The sequence below is a fragment of the Brassica napus genome, chromosome C7 (genome assembly GCF_020379485.1).
Source record: "Brassica napus cultivar Da-Ae chromosome C7, Da-Ae, whole genome shotgun sequence".
NCBI classification, from domain to species: Eukaryota; Viridiplantae; Streptophyta; class Magnoliopsida; order Brassicales; family Brassicaceae; genus Brassica; species Brassica napus.
Genome location: NC_063450.1, coordinates 37,177,040 through 37,193,273, shown reverse-complemented (window position 1 = coordinate 37,193,273; position 16,234 = coordinate 37,177,040). Strand labels below are relative to the sequence as shown.

Sequence of the window (16,234 nt, the reverse complement as noted above, 5' to 3'; positions counted from 1 at the left end):
GTCCTAAAGCAAACTTATTTGCTAAAGTTCAAGAAGCAGCCCGAAAAGATGTGGAGCAAGCTTTTGGAGCATTGCAAGCTCGATTTGCGATTGTCAAAAACCCGGCTCTTACATGGGACAAAGAAAATATAGCAAAGATTATGCGAGTATGTATCATACTACACAATATGATAGTCGAAAATGAACGCAATGGATATGCTCGTATCGACATATCGGAATTTGAAGAAGGAAACATCACCAGAAGTTCACAGGTGGAAACCGAAACCGACAGGCCTACAAATCTTAATAACATATTTGTCAATCAGAAAGATCTTCGGGATAGGCGTATACATGAACAATTGAAAAAAGATTTAATTGAGCATATTTGAAACAAATTTGGTGATGAAGATTAAAAATTATTGTATCTTTGAGTTTAATTATTGTATCTTTTTTTTTCCATCATGCAATAAATTAAAAATAAATTTCAATTTTTTTAAAAAAATTATTTTCTTATTCCTAAAGACTCCTAATTGAGGATCACCATTGGACACATTATTTTGACTAGAATCTTTAACTATTCAAAAAAAAAAATTTATTAAACTAATCCTAAGGACTCTTCCCACAAATCCACCATTGTGGATGCTCTGAGCAGCGGTGCTTCTTGACCCGTCTCTTCACATGAATATAATAAAAAAAATTGTAAAATGGAGAGAGAAAGCCCGGAATGTTAAGAGACGTCTGGTCGTTGAGGTACCCACAAAAAAATTCTGAGAACTTCTATGCCACATGTAAAGTGTTTAATGGTTTGGAGGATGAAGACAAAACAAAAAATGAATATGCAATTAAGTGTTAATATTTTATTGTTTTAAAGAAACTCACTCAATTATTACCACTGCTGATGCTCTAACAACTTCTGGACTAAATCTAGAAAAATTAAGTTACAAAATAAATCTACAAAAATATAATAATATATATTTTTTTTTTATAAGGGTGTGAATTTTATTTATCAAATGAGATGGATTGTAGCTAGTACTAAAATGTGAAAAGAGAAGCAGTCCCAAGCCAAAAAAAAAATAAAAACAGGGGAAAGCTTAATTTAGACTCTAGAAGCTGTGATGATCCATTATTCATGCATCAACCAGGTTCCCATTAGGTGAAATTTCTTCAAAAAATATAATAATATTTTTTGAAGAAATTTCATATTCAGAAACCAGAATGCAAGCAAAAAACGTTCGTACTACTATCTGGTCTGGCACAAAACTCAGTTCCTCCTACCTTCACTTCTGGTTCAAAAAGTTATATATGGTATATTGGGTGTCCGATTGTTAGAGGAATTTGACTATTTGAGGTGGTTTTTCGACTTAAACAGGTCTGGAATCTATTCACAAATTCTGGATCTGATGGCGTGGGCCAGACGTCATGTTTTTCAGAAGAAAAGTTATTGGTTAATGGTGGATTCTCCACGTTTATCTCATTTCGTCAGAAGCATGATAAAACAAAAGCACTTATTCATGGACTTTATAAGATGTGAGATTAGAAATTGAAGGACAACATCCTTTTTGTTTGATTCCTGGACGACTCTCGGCCTTCTCATGGCCTTCACTGGCCAATCTGCTCTTGGCGTATTGCAATTAAGGCAACTAGATGGAGACTTCCTCCGACGAGATCTCCTCAAATTGAATCTCTCCAGTGTCTCCTAATCAGGGGCGAATCTAGAACAAAATTTTATTGGGTGCATTGTTGTTACAAAACAAAAAAAATGACATACGAGAGAATCTAACTTAGGAAATTATGGGTGCACAACACAACATTTACCATCACATCCAACAAAATATTAATGATTTTATACACACAAATGTACAAATTCATAAAACTATGAGTGCACGTCCTCCCATTCCCACTAAGCTGGCTACCACACTGCTCCTAACCTCATATCTCCTAATAATCCTTATCTTTGATGAGATGATGAATTTCTTTGAAACAAGTGGAAATTTCTAAAAAAAAATCTTCTCCTCTAAATCGACTTGGGAACACCTTCGAGTCCAATCTCCAACAATGCCTTGGCACACGGTAATCTGGTTCAGAGTGCATATTCCTAGGTTCTCCTTCATTGCCTGGCTGGCTTTGCTTCGACGTTTACTAACTGATATCAGTTGAGACGATGGGGCTTATTTGTTCCATCCCGTATGTGTGCTATGCTCGTCCTTTAATGAGACACACTATTTCCTCTCAAACAGTTTGTATGTTTCAGGCATCTATCTAGCGCAGATCTAGAATTGAAGAGTTTATAACCGGAGCTGGTGGCACTATTATAGGTTTTGAGTAAGGTTGAAAACATTATCATTTTCTTTCAGAAAAAAAAGAAAACATTATCATATAATTACTTAATGAAAACAAAAAATGAACCAGGGGCACGTGACCCCGTTGGTGTGAGTGTGACCGTACGTCCGCCCCTGATGCGGGATAGGCTCCTCTCTCTCCCAGCTTATTTGCATCAATAACTTTTTCATTCTATTTCTTCCTGCTTCCGGCCTCCTTAATCTCTCGCTTTGTTCTTTTTTATCTCTTTTATTGGGTTGTCTTTGTGTTTGTATTCTGCTCAAAAGTTATCTCTGGACAACATTGTATAATTTTTTTTTAACGGTGTATGAAACCTAATTTAATTACCAAAAAGGGTTATATGGTTCCTGTCGTTTTCAGCGGGATAAAGCTATAAATGAATTTAGAGCTTTTAAATAAAATTATCAGAGCATTCTTAATTTTTAGTAGCTAACCAAAGTAATACATAATAATTGAATATCTTAAACATCAAAATTTTGATAGATACATTTTTTTTATGAGACATGAAATAACTTTTTTTTTAGCTCTCAGTAAAGAAGGTTTAAGAAATGGAGAAGATCTACGGGAGAACCCATAAGAGTATCATTATCGCGGTTTCTAATGATGACTCTTAATTTTATTAAAAAAAATGAAAAATACATATTAACAGAAGAACCGTGTCTTAATTCCGGGAAAGAAGAGTCGGTTCTTCGTGGCCACGTGTTGGCAAATGAGAGGAGAGGTGTCTTTGTTTTTGGTCGTTTGGTTTCTTCTCTCTCTCTGCGCCAAACCCGATCTCCGACCATTTTCTTCCCATATTCGCTCATCTTCTCCGTCTCCATCTCCTCTTACAAGTCAATTCCGTATACGTACCTTAACCCATGAACCGATTGGTCTCTCCGGTCTTATCGGAACCGGTTTGGTGGCTGCAACATTCATAGCGGCAGGACCAGATAGTACTGCTATGGCGGCGGTTGATTCTCTTCAGCTAACCGAACCCGCTAACGCATTGTCTTTACCCACTTGGGCTGTTCATGTTTCCAGCGTTGTCAAATGGTTCCTCTCCCTTCTTCCTTGCTTTAATTGATTCAACTCTCATCTTAGAAAAAGTTTTGAACTTTTGATCTATATTGATGCGAGATAGTAGTTTCTGTTGTGGGTTTCTCGAGTTCTTGATATATGTTAAGCTTCCATCTTCATTTTGTGTTAAGACCGGTCTAAAGATCGAGACTTTGCAATTAAAAGATTGAGACTTTGTTTTGTGTTTTGCTGTTTTGTGGGATTATGGCGATGGCGTTGGTATGGAAATATGGAGAAAGAAAGGGTTATGAGTCATGGAAAGGTCTCTCATGGGGAATGGTTGACATTAGAAGAGAATTTTGTTGAATCTAAAAAGCAAATATGTCTTTGTAAGAATATTGATATGCAGACTGTTTGGTATACTTCTGGTTCATATGAGATTAAAGATGTGTTGATTTTGTTTAGATAGGCGATTTTGTTTAGATAGACAGAGAGATGTACGTATGGGGAGAGGATTCTAGGATCAAGCTCTGAGTATGTGCAGAGCAATGTAAGAGTTATTTTCTTGCTGGGTCTTTCTCAGGGACTTAATGGAAAGTAATTTCTTATGACCCTATGCATCTCTTTCAGCGTTTTGAGTCTTAGGGGTTCAGTGATTGATGGACACTGAAGATTTTTAACCTGAATTCATGTAGGTCTTCTTATTGGTACTTTGTAGCAGAAGTTTGAACATTCTTGACATCGTATGTGGTGAAGAAAATGCTATTCTTGAACATTGTTGTATTAGTCTCTTTCCATTTATGTTTGAACCGGTTATAAAATCCAGACCATGCAATGGTAAAGATTCATGTTTTATAAACAATTTTCATCTCATGGCATATTCTTTCCATAATAAATTTTTTTTAAACCCTTAATTAAGAGGGGGCATAAAAATATTTGAGTTTTTTAATGTTGTATCTTAACTCACTTTTAATACTTAAAAATATTAAGAAAAACTTAAAAACCTCTAAGTGTCTCTTACGGATAATGATGCTCTAAATAACAGTTTAGTATCCGCCTGTATTGAACATAATTAAACAAGAAAATTTAATGTTTTGTAGTGGCAGATCTCCCTCGATTTCTTTCGAGTATGAGTAAAGAATACGATGATCACATAACCATGACAGTAGACGGAACAAAAGCTCTTTGAATAAGCAAATATGTCAATCACGCACACTCGAAAACAAGAAAAATAAAATCATTCACTAAGTCGAAAAGAGACAAACCAAGTCATAAATAATTTTAAGACTAGAAAAGATTTCAACATCACTAATTAAAAGCCCATTCGTTCTCCTTACGAACATCTGCTTCTTCTTCTTCTGAAAAATCATTCTGGATGTTGAAAATCGTGCGGACGTCCTCTGGTGACAAGTCTTTGATGTTATCTGCGACCTTTTGGCATGTGAGGTCGAGAAGGCCTTTGCAGTTTAGATAGTTAGCAGCGGTCAAAAGATCGAACAGCATAGCATTATCATATTTAGCCAAAAATTCATCGTCCCACTTCTTGAGTTTATCCGCAGCCGCCTCGTTGCTTTCGACCGCACCAGCTTCGACGTGCGTCTTGCAATACTCGATCGCTGCGCCTAGGGCCTTCGCGGCTACGTTTGCTAATGGGATCGATCCACTGGCGCAGTCGTCTTCGATCATGTTTGCTACGATCTCGAACTTACGCGCCACCGCTTCTTCAATCTCAAAACACTCGCCATCGGAGCTAGTCAACGTAATCATGTTCGATGTAGACCTCTTTTGTTTCTAGGGTTCTTTTCGGGAGAAGAGTGTTAGGTTATGGTTTATTAGTTGATGTGATATGATGAAAACATATTGGTCTCTATTTATAAACTTGAATAGGGTCGGTGAATTGGAAATATGTAAAATAAAATCTTCCTTTTTTTTCCTAAAGCAATAATAAAAAGTAAATATCCTACAGTTTAGTTTGGCAAAAAGAGCTAGGGTTTCTATTTTAAAATTTGGTTCTAACCAATCCGGGTGACAAATTGCAATTTGAGTCCATCATACGCCAGTTTCCCTTCTTTTTTGTTAATGCCTTAATCAATCAAGGTAGACCAGAATTTCTATTTCATAAAAACTTCTGGACTAAATCTACTAAAATTTAATAATATTATTTGTTAATAATTAATAATATTTAATTTATAGTGTTTGTTTGTAAAATATTTTTACTTTGAAGATATAAGCAAATATACAATAAGCAATTTAGATGACAATTTTTAGTATACAACTAATGCTTATAAAGAGTATCTCTTTTATTATCTCTCTCAAAGATTTATTTGGCAGAAATCAATAGGGTATGAAGATTTATTTTTATCTTGGTAAGAGCTAGTTTCTATTAAACAGATTATGAATTAGATTTTGTAATAGCCAAGTAGGTAACAAATCCTAATACAACGGTAAATTATATAAATTAGTATAAAATATCTTAATATTGACATTGCAAAAGCATACAATGTATTAATTAACAGTAAAAGTATTATATGATTAAGTTTCAAAAAAATATATATTTTTTATATGCATGTATTCTACCTGTATATATATAGTTAAAGGTGATATCATTCATAAGAAGTTACTGATATAATCTTTTCTTTTATTTAAATTCAAAATAAATATTTCACAATTTATCCAACTAATATATTAGCATTAGTACGATAATTAATTTATTAGTTTATTTTCTTTTTTGGGTGATTTTCAGCAAACAAAGGGTTAATGATTTGTACTTTTGATATTATGCGTATATACGCACGCCAATTAACCTAATGTGCACACTACCACAATCGAAAGGTATGTCGATGTAGCACTTTAGGATCGAATTTATAGAGACCAACGATTACACTTTATTTGTATATAATCAATATCAAGCTAAAACAATACGGAGGTTTTGCAATAAGGGTATCGTGACTGAAAATAACATACTAGTTTAAGGGTCTTCAGATGAATAAAAGAGCTAGGTTCAGGGTGATTCATCGGGGTACTTAGGATCATGAGTTACACAACTATTCAGGAAGGCAATAAGAGCCAATCTAGAACTTGAAAAACAAGAATAGATAAACTCACTGTCGTGGTGTCTACCAATTTATCAAGCAATCCTAATGCCTAAACTTCGTTTGGATCAGAGAATGATGACAAGCATTAAGTTCACATTCAATTGGTTCACAATTTGTCTTAGCATCAGCTTTCGTTAGCTAATTAGGACAAATCACATATTTATGATTTTTCTAAGATTAGAAATAGATAGAGATATCAAAGAATAGCAATCCTATTTGTGTCTAACTCATTCTTCCATGATCCCTAACACCCTAAACATAACAAGCGACTACTCAGCCATGAACAAAAAAATCACAGAGACAATAGATGAAGAAAACATGTTGAATCAATAAATAAATAAGATAGGGTTCAGGAATCTTCTCAATGTGAGAGAGATTTAAGCTTTTTCCCTTTCAAGGTAGCAAATTTTCAAGTACAAAAGTCTCCAATGGTTTTTTGTGTAAAAACTAGCGTACAATAATAATAAAAAATAAGAAAAGATATATTGCAGGTCTCTGGCGGCTGCAGGAGAGAAAATTGGGGTGATTAGGGAAAATCCCGAAATATTAGAAGTTTCCTTAAAAATCTATGCCGCTGGAACAGACACTCGGGTTGCTCCGCTCGACCAGGAACATTCGTCAGACTGTTCTGCGTGAAAATCACCAAATTGCACTGTTTCTCTCCTCTTTTCCTCCAACAGGTCTATCTCTCATCCAATGCAACTCCAGACTTGTAATGACTCGAAAAGTACTAGAAAGACTCGATAAAGACTTGAAAACCAATTAGAAAACATATATACAAGATGCCAAAAACACCATATATCAACTTTAATAATAACTAGGTTAAGATTCGCGCTTTGCGCGGAATGAACATTATATATAAATTATTTTTTTGTATTATATATTCTTTTACATATTATGAAATAATAAACGTATATTAAATAATTAAAAATTTAGTAACTATTACAAATATAATTAAATTGGTGTGAACACATAAATAAATTTTATTAATCCAAACAAACACTTTTTATTTTATATGGTATGTAATTAAATTTAAATGATATTAACAAAGATATATAGTATAGTTTTAATATTGATATATATTAAATAATATTTTCTACTCATATTGTTTTTTGATCATTTGTGTGTTTTTATAACAAAAACTTTAATCACTGATAACAAAATTTTCATCGTGTGATGTTTAATAATTTTAGTAATTTATATATTTTTTTTAAGAAATTCAATGCAAAGTTTAAAATTCAAATATTAAGGTGATGATTGGTGAGTGCTGTGAGGGTTGTGCACAAGTTCATTTTTTTTTTCCAGAGTGCTAAGTTTTGAGCAATTAAGCTGTAATTTGTTTTTGAAACTCACAACCATAACTAGCTTTTTCTAAAATCTACGGCTCTGTAAAGCAAATTTTCCAAAGCAATTTACAAGTGCTTTGAGAATAAATATTTTCTTGCTTTCTACTAATATTTTTCTTTCACTCTGATAAATAATTATAATAATACATTTATAACAATATATACACAAAACGGAAATGCATGACTAAAATATTTTAATTACTATGTACAGATTATGCAGAACATATAAATCTAAATATAAGTTTCTTATTTATCGTTATGAATTATATTTATTTATGATAATCATTTTATAATATATGATTACATATATTTAAATTTATTTATTATATCAATTTGATTTTATTTGAATTAGTCACAACTTAATATTAAAGATTATATACAACTACAATTAAAAAAAAATCATAATCCAATGTTTATAACTTTATTATAAAAACCGACAACATTAATTCTAAAGCAAAAAACTTAAAGCTACAGCACAAAAACTTACAGCTTAAATTGTACAGCAAAATATCTACACCTACATCAACAACTAATCAATCCCTAACTTATCAATATTTCTTCAAAGCTTTTTTCAAGAAAAAAAATTGTCCAAAGAAAATTTAAAAATTTAAAAAATTTATGTATTTTTATATGGTATATAGTTTAATTCAAACGATATTAATATATATATATATATATATATATATATATATATATATATTAATCCTTATATTTATTAAAAGAATCTTTCATACTTATATGATTTTGTAATCATTTGTATCTTGTTATAACAAAAAAAATTAAGCCATGGATCACAAAAATTCCAGTGTAAGACTTTTAACAGTTTTAATAATTTATATTTGTTTTTAAAATTTCAAAATATAACAAATACGAAAAAATATATTTTTTTATTATATAGTTAATGTGTTTGTTTAATAAGTTCAGATTTAAAAAATGATATAGTATATAATAATTTTTATCAAATATTTATTATTCAAAATCATTAATTATCATACATATTTTAGTCATATTAAGCAATTCCGTGGTTTAAGAAAAGAATGAAGAACAATAATATTAATTTATGGTTAGTTTAATCATTGTGGTAATGGTTCTCTTTTTGTATATAGGAGATTAGAAAACTGTATGATGAAAAATATTATAAAAAAAATTGTTGATATTAATTTTTATCCTATGATAACTGTTCATTGCAAAACCGTCGAAAATCAGGGGGAAAACACATGTCTCGTGAATTTCCATAGAGTAAAACACTAGAAACATGGCCATTATCAATAATCATCTCTATAAAGACAACCTAACAAGCTTATTGTATAAAATCCGATCATCTCTTTCAGTGTTGCTCTCTAACAAAGCACTCAGCACAAGTCCCTTGCAGACAGAAACAGTTTGATGGATTCAATTCACTTCTCTACATCTTTGTTAAAGTGATTGACAAGCTCAGGTATGCAGAAATCGAATTTACATTAACTTCTCTCGGTACTATTATGATAAATCTTTATCAGTATTGTCGTCAATAGGTCTATACATTTACAAAAAAAGGACTTTTGATGGATGCACATTGATTTGGCTAAACAGCATCAAGAATGAGCTAATTCATTCTCCTCGCTAATATCTTTGATAACCATGTTATATCGACTTATCGCACAATCATGCTTCAACGATTAAGATTATGGAAGTTACAATTCACTAGTGGCATGAAACCGTAGAAAAAGAGAAGATTGTACTGTACCCATGTGATGAAGTAAAAGGAAACAAAACCTAGTAGTAGTATCTTCAAAAGTTAAAGAAAAACCTGTTGTAACTTGTATAACTTACATAAGTCTTTGCAAGAAGATGTTTGAAAATCTAAAAAGAACAAAAAAAGGGTGAGAACTATTTTTGAAGGGACTGATGATCATTGGAAACAAAAAAATGTTTTCCATCTCTTTTTTTTTTCTTCCATACATATAAAAACACATTTTATGTGTATAAATGTTACTCCTCTGCCCTTCTTTCTCCACTGTCTTCATTCTTCATGGGCTTTATCAACCTCTCCCTCAGTAGTCTTGGATTCATCGAAAGCCATCAACTGCATATGAAAAAAAGAGACAATAACCATTTCACTAACTTGCAATTGTATATGCATTACCGTTTACAATCAACCCAAAACTACCATAAACATGTTAAATGCAAATGCTGGAGTTTGCGTTTGAAACAACTGAAACCTAAAAGGAAGAGAAAACAAACCGGTTTAATGTCACCGTTCCAAATGCAATGAGAAGCCAAGAACCCAATGACGGCGGGGACAATGTACAACAGAGCAGGCTGAAACAAAGGCAAAAGACAAACCAAAACCCATCAGATCATATCCCACAAAAAAAAAGGGTTAAAAGAATAGATCATAACAAATTAAGAGACACAAACAAACTGACCTGGGCAGCTTGAAACCAGTTCATGACAACAATGGTGAGGACAACTCCAGCAACGTATCCCACAAATGCACTTGTGAAGTACTGTGGTTTACTACGTCTTGACACATCAAACCTTAGAGCCAGTGCAACAAAAATACCTAAAGGAAAACAAAAACTAATGTCTCATATACATTCACATAATATCTAATGTTCAAGAACATTCAGATAAGCATTATGCATTCGTACCAGGGATGACGATATCACCAAGCCCAAGCATAGAGTAGGGTCTTAGAGCATCGCCCGTAGGGAACAAAAGCTGATAAAATATTTCAACAATGAGATTAATTACTAAGACGAAATCGAATTGTTTTTGTTTTTATGTACTTTTAGGGGCTTCTTTCACTAACCTTGATCGGAGCATCAAAGGATTTGGCAACACTAACCATAACTGGAGTAAAGAAAACCCAGAAAATGTCATAGAAAAACAGTCCTACCTGCAAGTCAGATATGAAACAAAAACACCAAATGTTTGAGACATATTCAAAATCTTGTCTTATGTTCGTCTAAACATTTCAAAAGATTTTCAAGAACACATAAAGCATAAGATGGAGCTCAGATAAATCCTTCTTACCAAAAGGATGGCACCAGTCTTGAATGATCCAAGAGAGAGCATCTCAATTCCCTGTATTGGCCACATCGTTAGTTAGGAAACAGACACACACAACAACGCTACTACATTCCGATGATGTGCTCTTCTTATATTTTATTCCTCGTAATGGAAAGGAAGTAAACCTGAATGCAGAAGGAAAGGCCAAGGATATTGTTAGCCAGCCAGTGTTTCTTCCAAGCATACCAAGCGCAGAAGAAGGTTCCAGGGATTCCCGCAATGACTTGGGACTTTGTGAACTCTACCTCCAAAGCTATTTCAAGAAGACAAAAAACACAAGTCGTTACATTTACCAAACCACATCCAAATACAAGGAGAGAAAAGGCTAGCAAAGAAAGCGAACTTCAGAACCATACATTTGAAGTAGGGAAAACGCCAGACGATAAGATTGTCATTCCAAGCTTTTGGAAGAAACCTGCTGATGGCAGGTAACAATGTCGCCCTGCAAACGAACATAATTGTGTATAAGGAAAAGGAAAAGGAAAAGTCACGACTTTGACCACAAATACTCAAACAAAAAGAGCGACATACGAAAGAGCGACGATCCCAAGAACGAAGAAGTAAGCAGTGAGGACAGCATTGACCAAGTCCTTTGAGAGAAACTTGAACAATAAGAAAAGGGACAGAAGCATAGCACTCCCAACCAATGGGAAACGCATCGCATGTTCTTTCGACATCGTCTCCTACATCATTCCAAACAAAAACAATACAATTTATATAGAATGGTTTGACTGAGAAACTGATAAAAAAAATAAAGACAATCTCTGGTAGCGTCTTCTTACAGTTGGAGGAGAGTCCTTCACGGAACGAAAGCAACCCACGTAAACAGTGAGGCATGCCGTAAGAACAACATTCAAGTTTGGGTTCACCCTCACAACAAGTGGTGCCACTGTCAATCCTGAAACCATTACCAAACGAAACAAAACAAAAAAACTCAATTTTTTAAGCATTTCACCAAATATATTCAAAACAATCAATCAACACCCACCAATTCTAAACCTAAAGGAACCTGACTGATCTGAAACAGCTAACGTAACGCACAAAACAAAATGAATCGAAACAAATTCGAGGAAACTAAACCGAAAGCTACAAACTTTTGGTTTACGTACATCCTCAATCAGAAAAGGAAATCAATCAAACGAGACAATCACATCATTGTAAATCGATCGAATTAAGAAACCCAGAAAGGGGAGGTCGTAGAACAACTGAAAGAGAACCTGCGAGAGCGAGATTAGCGATGCGCTCACAATTCTTCATGACTGATCCTTCGTTTTACTCTGTAAAACTGATGATGAATGTATAGCGACAGAGAGAGAGATCAAGTGGTGTGTGGGGTCAATAGATTAAAAAAAAAAAAATCCACCAGATCTGTTAAAATTAAATATTAAAAACAAGTTTACGAGAGAAAACGAGGAGAGGAAGAAGAGAGTAAGGAAGAAAATTAAATTAACGACGACTGCAAACGTTACTGGCTGTGACCTAGTTACGTGACAGACGTATCTCATTGGTTATGTTAACGTGTTTATAAGTTTATATCATCACCCTCGTATTCTTATTGGTCAACTAGTGACATAGCATTCATCATCACAATGTGTGTTTTTATTTTCGGTATGGTAAGGCAGTAAATGGCATCTGATATTTTCTGACTTCAACGGAAGACTATAATGTAAACATCAAATTATTGATATAAATTAAAAATAACAGAGAGAATGGAATTTAGTCATCAACATAAGAATTCTCGAACATTTAGAAGGGTATCTAACAATGAGATTAGCAGAATGGAGACAAATCCTTGTCTGATTTATTCATTCATGTGTTTTAAAACATTTTGAATTTTTTTTAGAGTTTTTTAGTTTAAAATATATTTGGCTTATTTGATTTTGAGAATTTCAAATAAATAAGATAATTTTATGCATTTTATAGTTTTAATTAGAAAAATATCCTAAGATCTGTTAAAATCTTAATTAAATATTATTGGATTATAACCAGTATTGTTATTTTTAAATTAAATACCATTTTGAAACAAAATAAATAAATAAAACCAATTAAACCGGGTACGACTAAGAAATCTAGTACTTTGGTCTAACACGTTGACAAAAAGAAAGTACTTGGTCTAAGACGGTTTTGAAACATTGCCGAATTCACATCCTATTAAGATCAAATAGGATCCTTTCCCAGTCTGGATTCTGGCTTTTTTTAATTTTAGAACTTTAAACTTTGCATGAAGATGGCAAAAACAAAATATTATCAATTTTTCAAGAAAATCTGAAAAGCACACAAACCTTCTTTTCCTTGGATCACAAAAAACGCCAAGTGTTTACCCAAAAAGAAACAGCCCATAATCAAAGTGTCTAAAACGCAGAACAATGAACCTTTTGAAGTGGTTCAGTGATCAATAGACATGGTTTCTTCTATGGGAATTTGAGTTCTGCAAAAGAAGAAACACCATCAAAAAATATATCTACATCCAATCTGTAAGTGTTATTTTGCCGCATAGTCTTGTGAATCATACCATTTGGTTGCCATAGTCTTCATTTCTACCAATTTCCATTGAACCATGAGAATGGTTCTCGCGTTTCCTCTGCTTAGGCTTGCTAGAAGTCTCTGTCGCTTGAGATATATAAGGAAAGAACGTTGGAAGCAAGACAAGACCACGATCCATGTCGAAGACACTAGCTCTTAATCGCAACATCACTTGCGTAAGTGCCTTGATTGCTGCATCAAGACTTCCTGTTATCTAAACAACAAGAAAAACAAAAATACATTGTTCTAAAACACGCACAAAACTTACAAGCATTTGACGATAAAGGGTCAATATCCTATTTTACCTGTACCATCTCCTCATCCTCACGAGCAATTTGTGGTACGTCTTCGCCTTGAACAATGCGGATATTGGCTTTAGTGACACCCCTCATCTCGGATATAATAGCTCCACCTTTCCCAATGAGACACCCTACCCGTGAACTAGGAACAAGAACACGAGTTGATATTGCAGAATCTGTCGAGTCTTTCCCTACTTTCTCACTGCATCGCATTTGTAAGCGTAATGCTGCATCCACTGTTGGGGACTGATCTTCGAAGAACTGTGATATACATCCAAACGGTTCAACATTTCACATATAGAAAATCAGATTCTAATAAGTATAAATGTTTTGCGTTACCTCCTTTGATGATATGAAAATGATACAGTCGTCATCTTCATCAGTTTCAGAGGTATTGACTTTAATAACTGCACCAGATTCTTGCCTAATCTGATTTATGAAACTGCCGCCTTTTCCTATAACTCCTCCAACGTTTTCAGCTGGACAGATGAAGCAGATAGAAAACTCTCTTGCCTCAGCAACATCTCTTGACGCAGAGTAGTTTTTGTGAGAGCTCGTTAGTGGAGGATTCATCAGCATTCCACCGGATTGTTGCTGGTGCAGACTACTTGAAGAAGAAGACAGAAAGTAGTGCTGAAACCGCGACGGATTATCATAAAGCAAAGAGGCAACTTGATAAAGAGCTTCTCTTACAGCTAAGGGCTCTCCAATGATCTGAAAAAATCAATACACATAAGCTAACACGAACTCAAAGCTTCTCTTAATAAGCAGACTTGTTGCGTTACCTGAAGAAGCTCATCGTTGCTCAGAGCCAAAGCGCAAAGAGGAAGATTATCGTTAATAACACGAATCTGAGCATTGGTCTCCTCACGCAGTTTCTGAATCACCTGCCCACCTTTCCCAATAAGGCAACCAATTTGATCCGAGGCCACAAGCATCCTCGCAGCAACGGTATACTTCTCGCTATACTCATCATAACCATAACTGTCCCCCTCTCCAGCCACAACCATATTATGAACCTTGAGAAGCGCGTCGAAAGCAGGACAAGCAAACTCCTCATCATCTCCAATACAATTCGTCTCCTCGCTAGTTGAGTATATAGTCACAACGCGCTCGTCGCAACCAGGTAAAGCCTCGTTGATCCTCATGTTTGCCTTCGTCTCAGACCTTATCTGCTTAGCGATCTCACCGCCTTTACCGATAATGCTTCCTGCTTTTCTCACAGGGCACAGGTAACGATACACAGTGTCTTCTGATCCAACACCATTGTTATCTGTATCATCAGAGAAAAGATCTCTCAGCCTCTCCAAAATCAAGATTGAAAACTAACTAGAAATAGAAAGAGGTCTTTTACCATAAATGTTCCTCGTATTAGCCGCCATTTTAGCAGCGATCTGGTGAGGCAAAGTCAAAGGAAGCTGAAGAGAATCAGTGATTTTCAAAATTAGGGCAGATTATGTTTCCTAATAGACTCAATGTAAACCCTTGATCATCGGCGAGAAGTATAGTAACCCTAGAAGCAGAATATAAGTATCTATGAAGATCAGATTCTCACGCAATCGATTGATACAATAGATTAGCGTCTTTGAGCATTTACGGAATCGGAAAGTCAGAAGGAGGAAACTCTCACCGGAGGATAAAAGAAGGTGACGATCGGTCGCCGTCGGCTTGCCGGAAAGATGCAACGGCCTCCCCCTCCGTTTTTGAAATTGAAGAGAACGAAAAAAAGGCTTTTGGGCTTATTAAACGTCTATGGGAGAGACGAGGGCGGCCGAAGCGAGTTTGTGACGTGTGGGCTCTTTACTCTTTCACGCGTCGTGACGACAAGTAGTCCTGTTTAAATTAAATTTTCCAAAACTACAATAGATCCTTGGTAAATAATAATGTTGAAACTTTTAAATTTTATTAATTTATAAAGATATTAATTTACAAAATTTTCTTTATTTAAATTTTTTATTTTAAGATATATATATTCTAAGATAAGAAAAATATTTGATTTTAGTGTATAAAAATTAATTGTTTTTTTTTAAATTAGATATTTATATTACTTTTATTATATTATTTGGTGTATATAATATATATAGCATAGAAATTAAATGTGATTTTAGATATTATATTACTAAATTTTATCAAAAATATATTAATTGTTAAAGAAACATAAAAACAATTCCATTGTGGATATAAAACAAACAATATAATAATAGGTTTTTATTTATATAAAATATATATACATATAAATTATTAATTTATAATTTTAACGGGACCATATATTTACATAGAAGTTTCTAAAATATTATTATTTTATTATTTTATTATTTTATCGATTTATGTCAAATTTTGAACCGGCCCAAGTTGGGACCGGCGAAATTTATTAATTGGAAAAAGTGAAATGAGTTGACGTAATTAAACGATTTGTACTATTATTTGACAATTGAATTTGCTTATTTGTAATTTTTTCAATGAGTTTAGAAAAAATCACTATTTTAGTATTATTTAAAAATTATTAACTAATTCTGCCAATATACATATACTATTACTTTTTTAAAAAAGTATTATAATATATATACTTATTTTGATATTTAGAATATTTAATTAATAA

At 33.6% G+C, this 16,234-nt stretch overlaps 3 protein-coding genes across 6 annotated transcripts; all 3 read right to left on the bottom strand.

The window, feature by feature from the left end:
- Window positions 1-4,494: 4,494 nt before the first annotated feature.
- LOC106408114 (SKP1-like protein 14) lies at window positions 4,495-5,276 on the bottom strand. Its single transcript, XM_022705442.2, has one exon. The coding sequence runs from the start codon at window positions 5,083-5,085 to the stop codon at window positions 4,627-4,629; it is 459 nt and encodes a 152-aa protein (XP_022561163.1). The 5' UTR covers window positions 5,086-5,276; the 3' UTR covers window positions 4,495-4,626.
- Window positions 5,277-9,534: 4,258 nt separating this feature from the next.
- LOC106410757 (signal peptide peptidase) lies at window positions 9,535-13,241 on the bottom strand. Of its 2 annotated transcripts, none has more exons than XM_048763698.1 (11): window positions 13,096-13,241; window positions 11,596-11,711; window positions 11,345-11,496; window positions 11,170-11,255; window positions 10,939-11,066; window positions 10,778-10,828; window positions 10,554-10,640; window positions 10,393-10,462; window positions 10,168-10,304; window positions 9,983-10,060; window positions 9,535-9,824 (listed from the first exon to the last, which is right to left on the bottom strand). In XM_048763698.1, the coding sequence occupies exons 1-11, from the start codon at window positions 13,151-13,153 to the stop codon at window positions 9,762-9,764; spliced, it is 1,026 nt and encodes a 341-aa protein (XP_048619655.1). In that variant the 5' UTR covers window positions 13,154-13,241; the 3' UTR covers window positions 9,535-9,761. The 2 variants fall into 2 exon arrangements, with proteins under 2 accessions (XP_048619655.1, XP_013706806.2); XM_013851352.3 differs by lacking the exon at window positions 13,096-13,241 and adding an exon at window positions 12,031-12,749.
- On the bottom strand, window positions 13,036-15,451 carry LOC106410756 (KH domain-containing protein At4g18375-like). Of its 3 annotated transcripts, none has more exons than XM_048763695.1 (7): window positions 15,266-15,451; window positions 14,990-15,029; window positions 14,421-14,908; window positions 13,975-14,349; window positions 13,642-13,896; window positions 13,326-13,550; window positions 13,036-13,241 (listed from the first exon to the last, which is right to left on the bottom strand). In XM_048763695.1, the coding sequence occupies exons 2-7, from the start codon at window positions 15,015-15,017 to the stop codon at window positions 13,206-13,208; spliced, it is 1,407 nt and encodes a 468-aa protein (XP_048619652.1). In that variant the 5' UTR covers window positions 15,018-15,029; window positions 15,266-15,451; the 3' UTR covers window positions 13,036-13,205. The 3 variants fall into 3 exon arrangements, with proteins under 3 accessions (XP_048619652.1, XP_048619653.1, XP_048619654.1); XM_048763696.1 differs by having other exon boundaries at window positions 14,990-15,053; window positions 15,266-15,429; XM_048763697.1 differs by having other exon boundaries at window positions 14,990-15,148; window positions 15,266-15,412.
- Window positions 15,452-16,234: the final 783 nt, after the last annotated feature.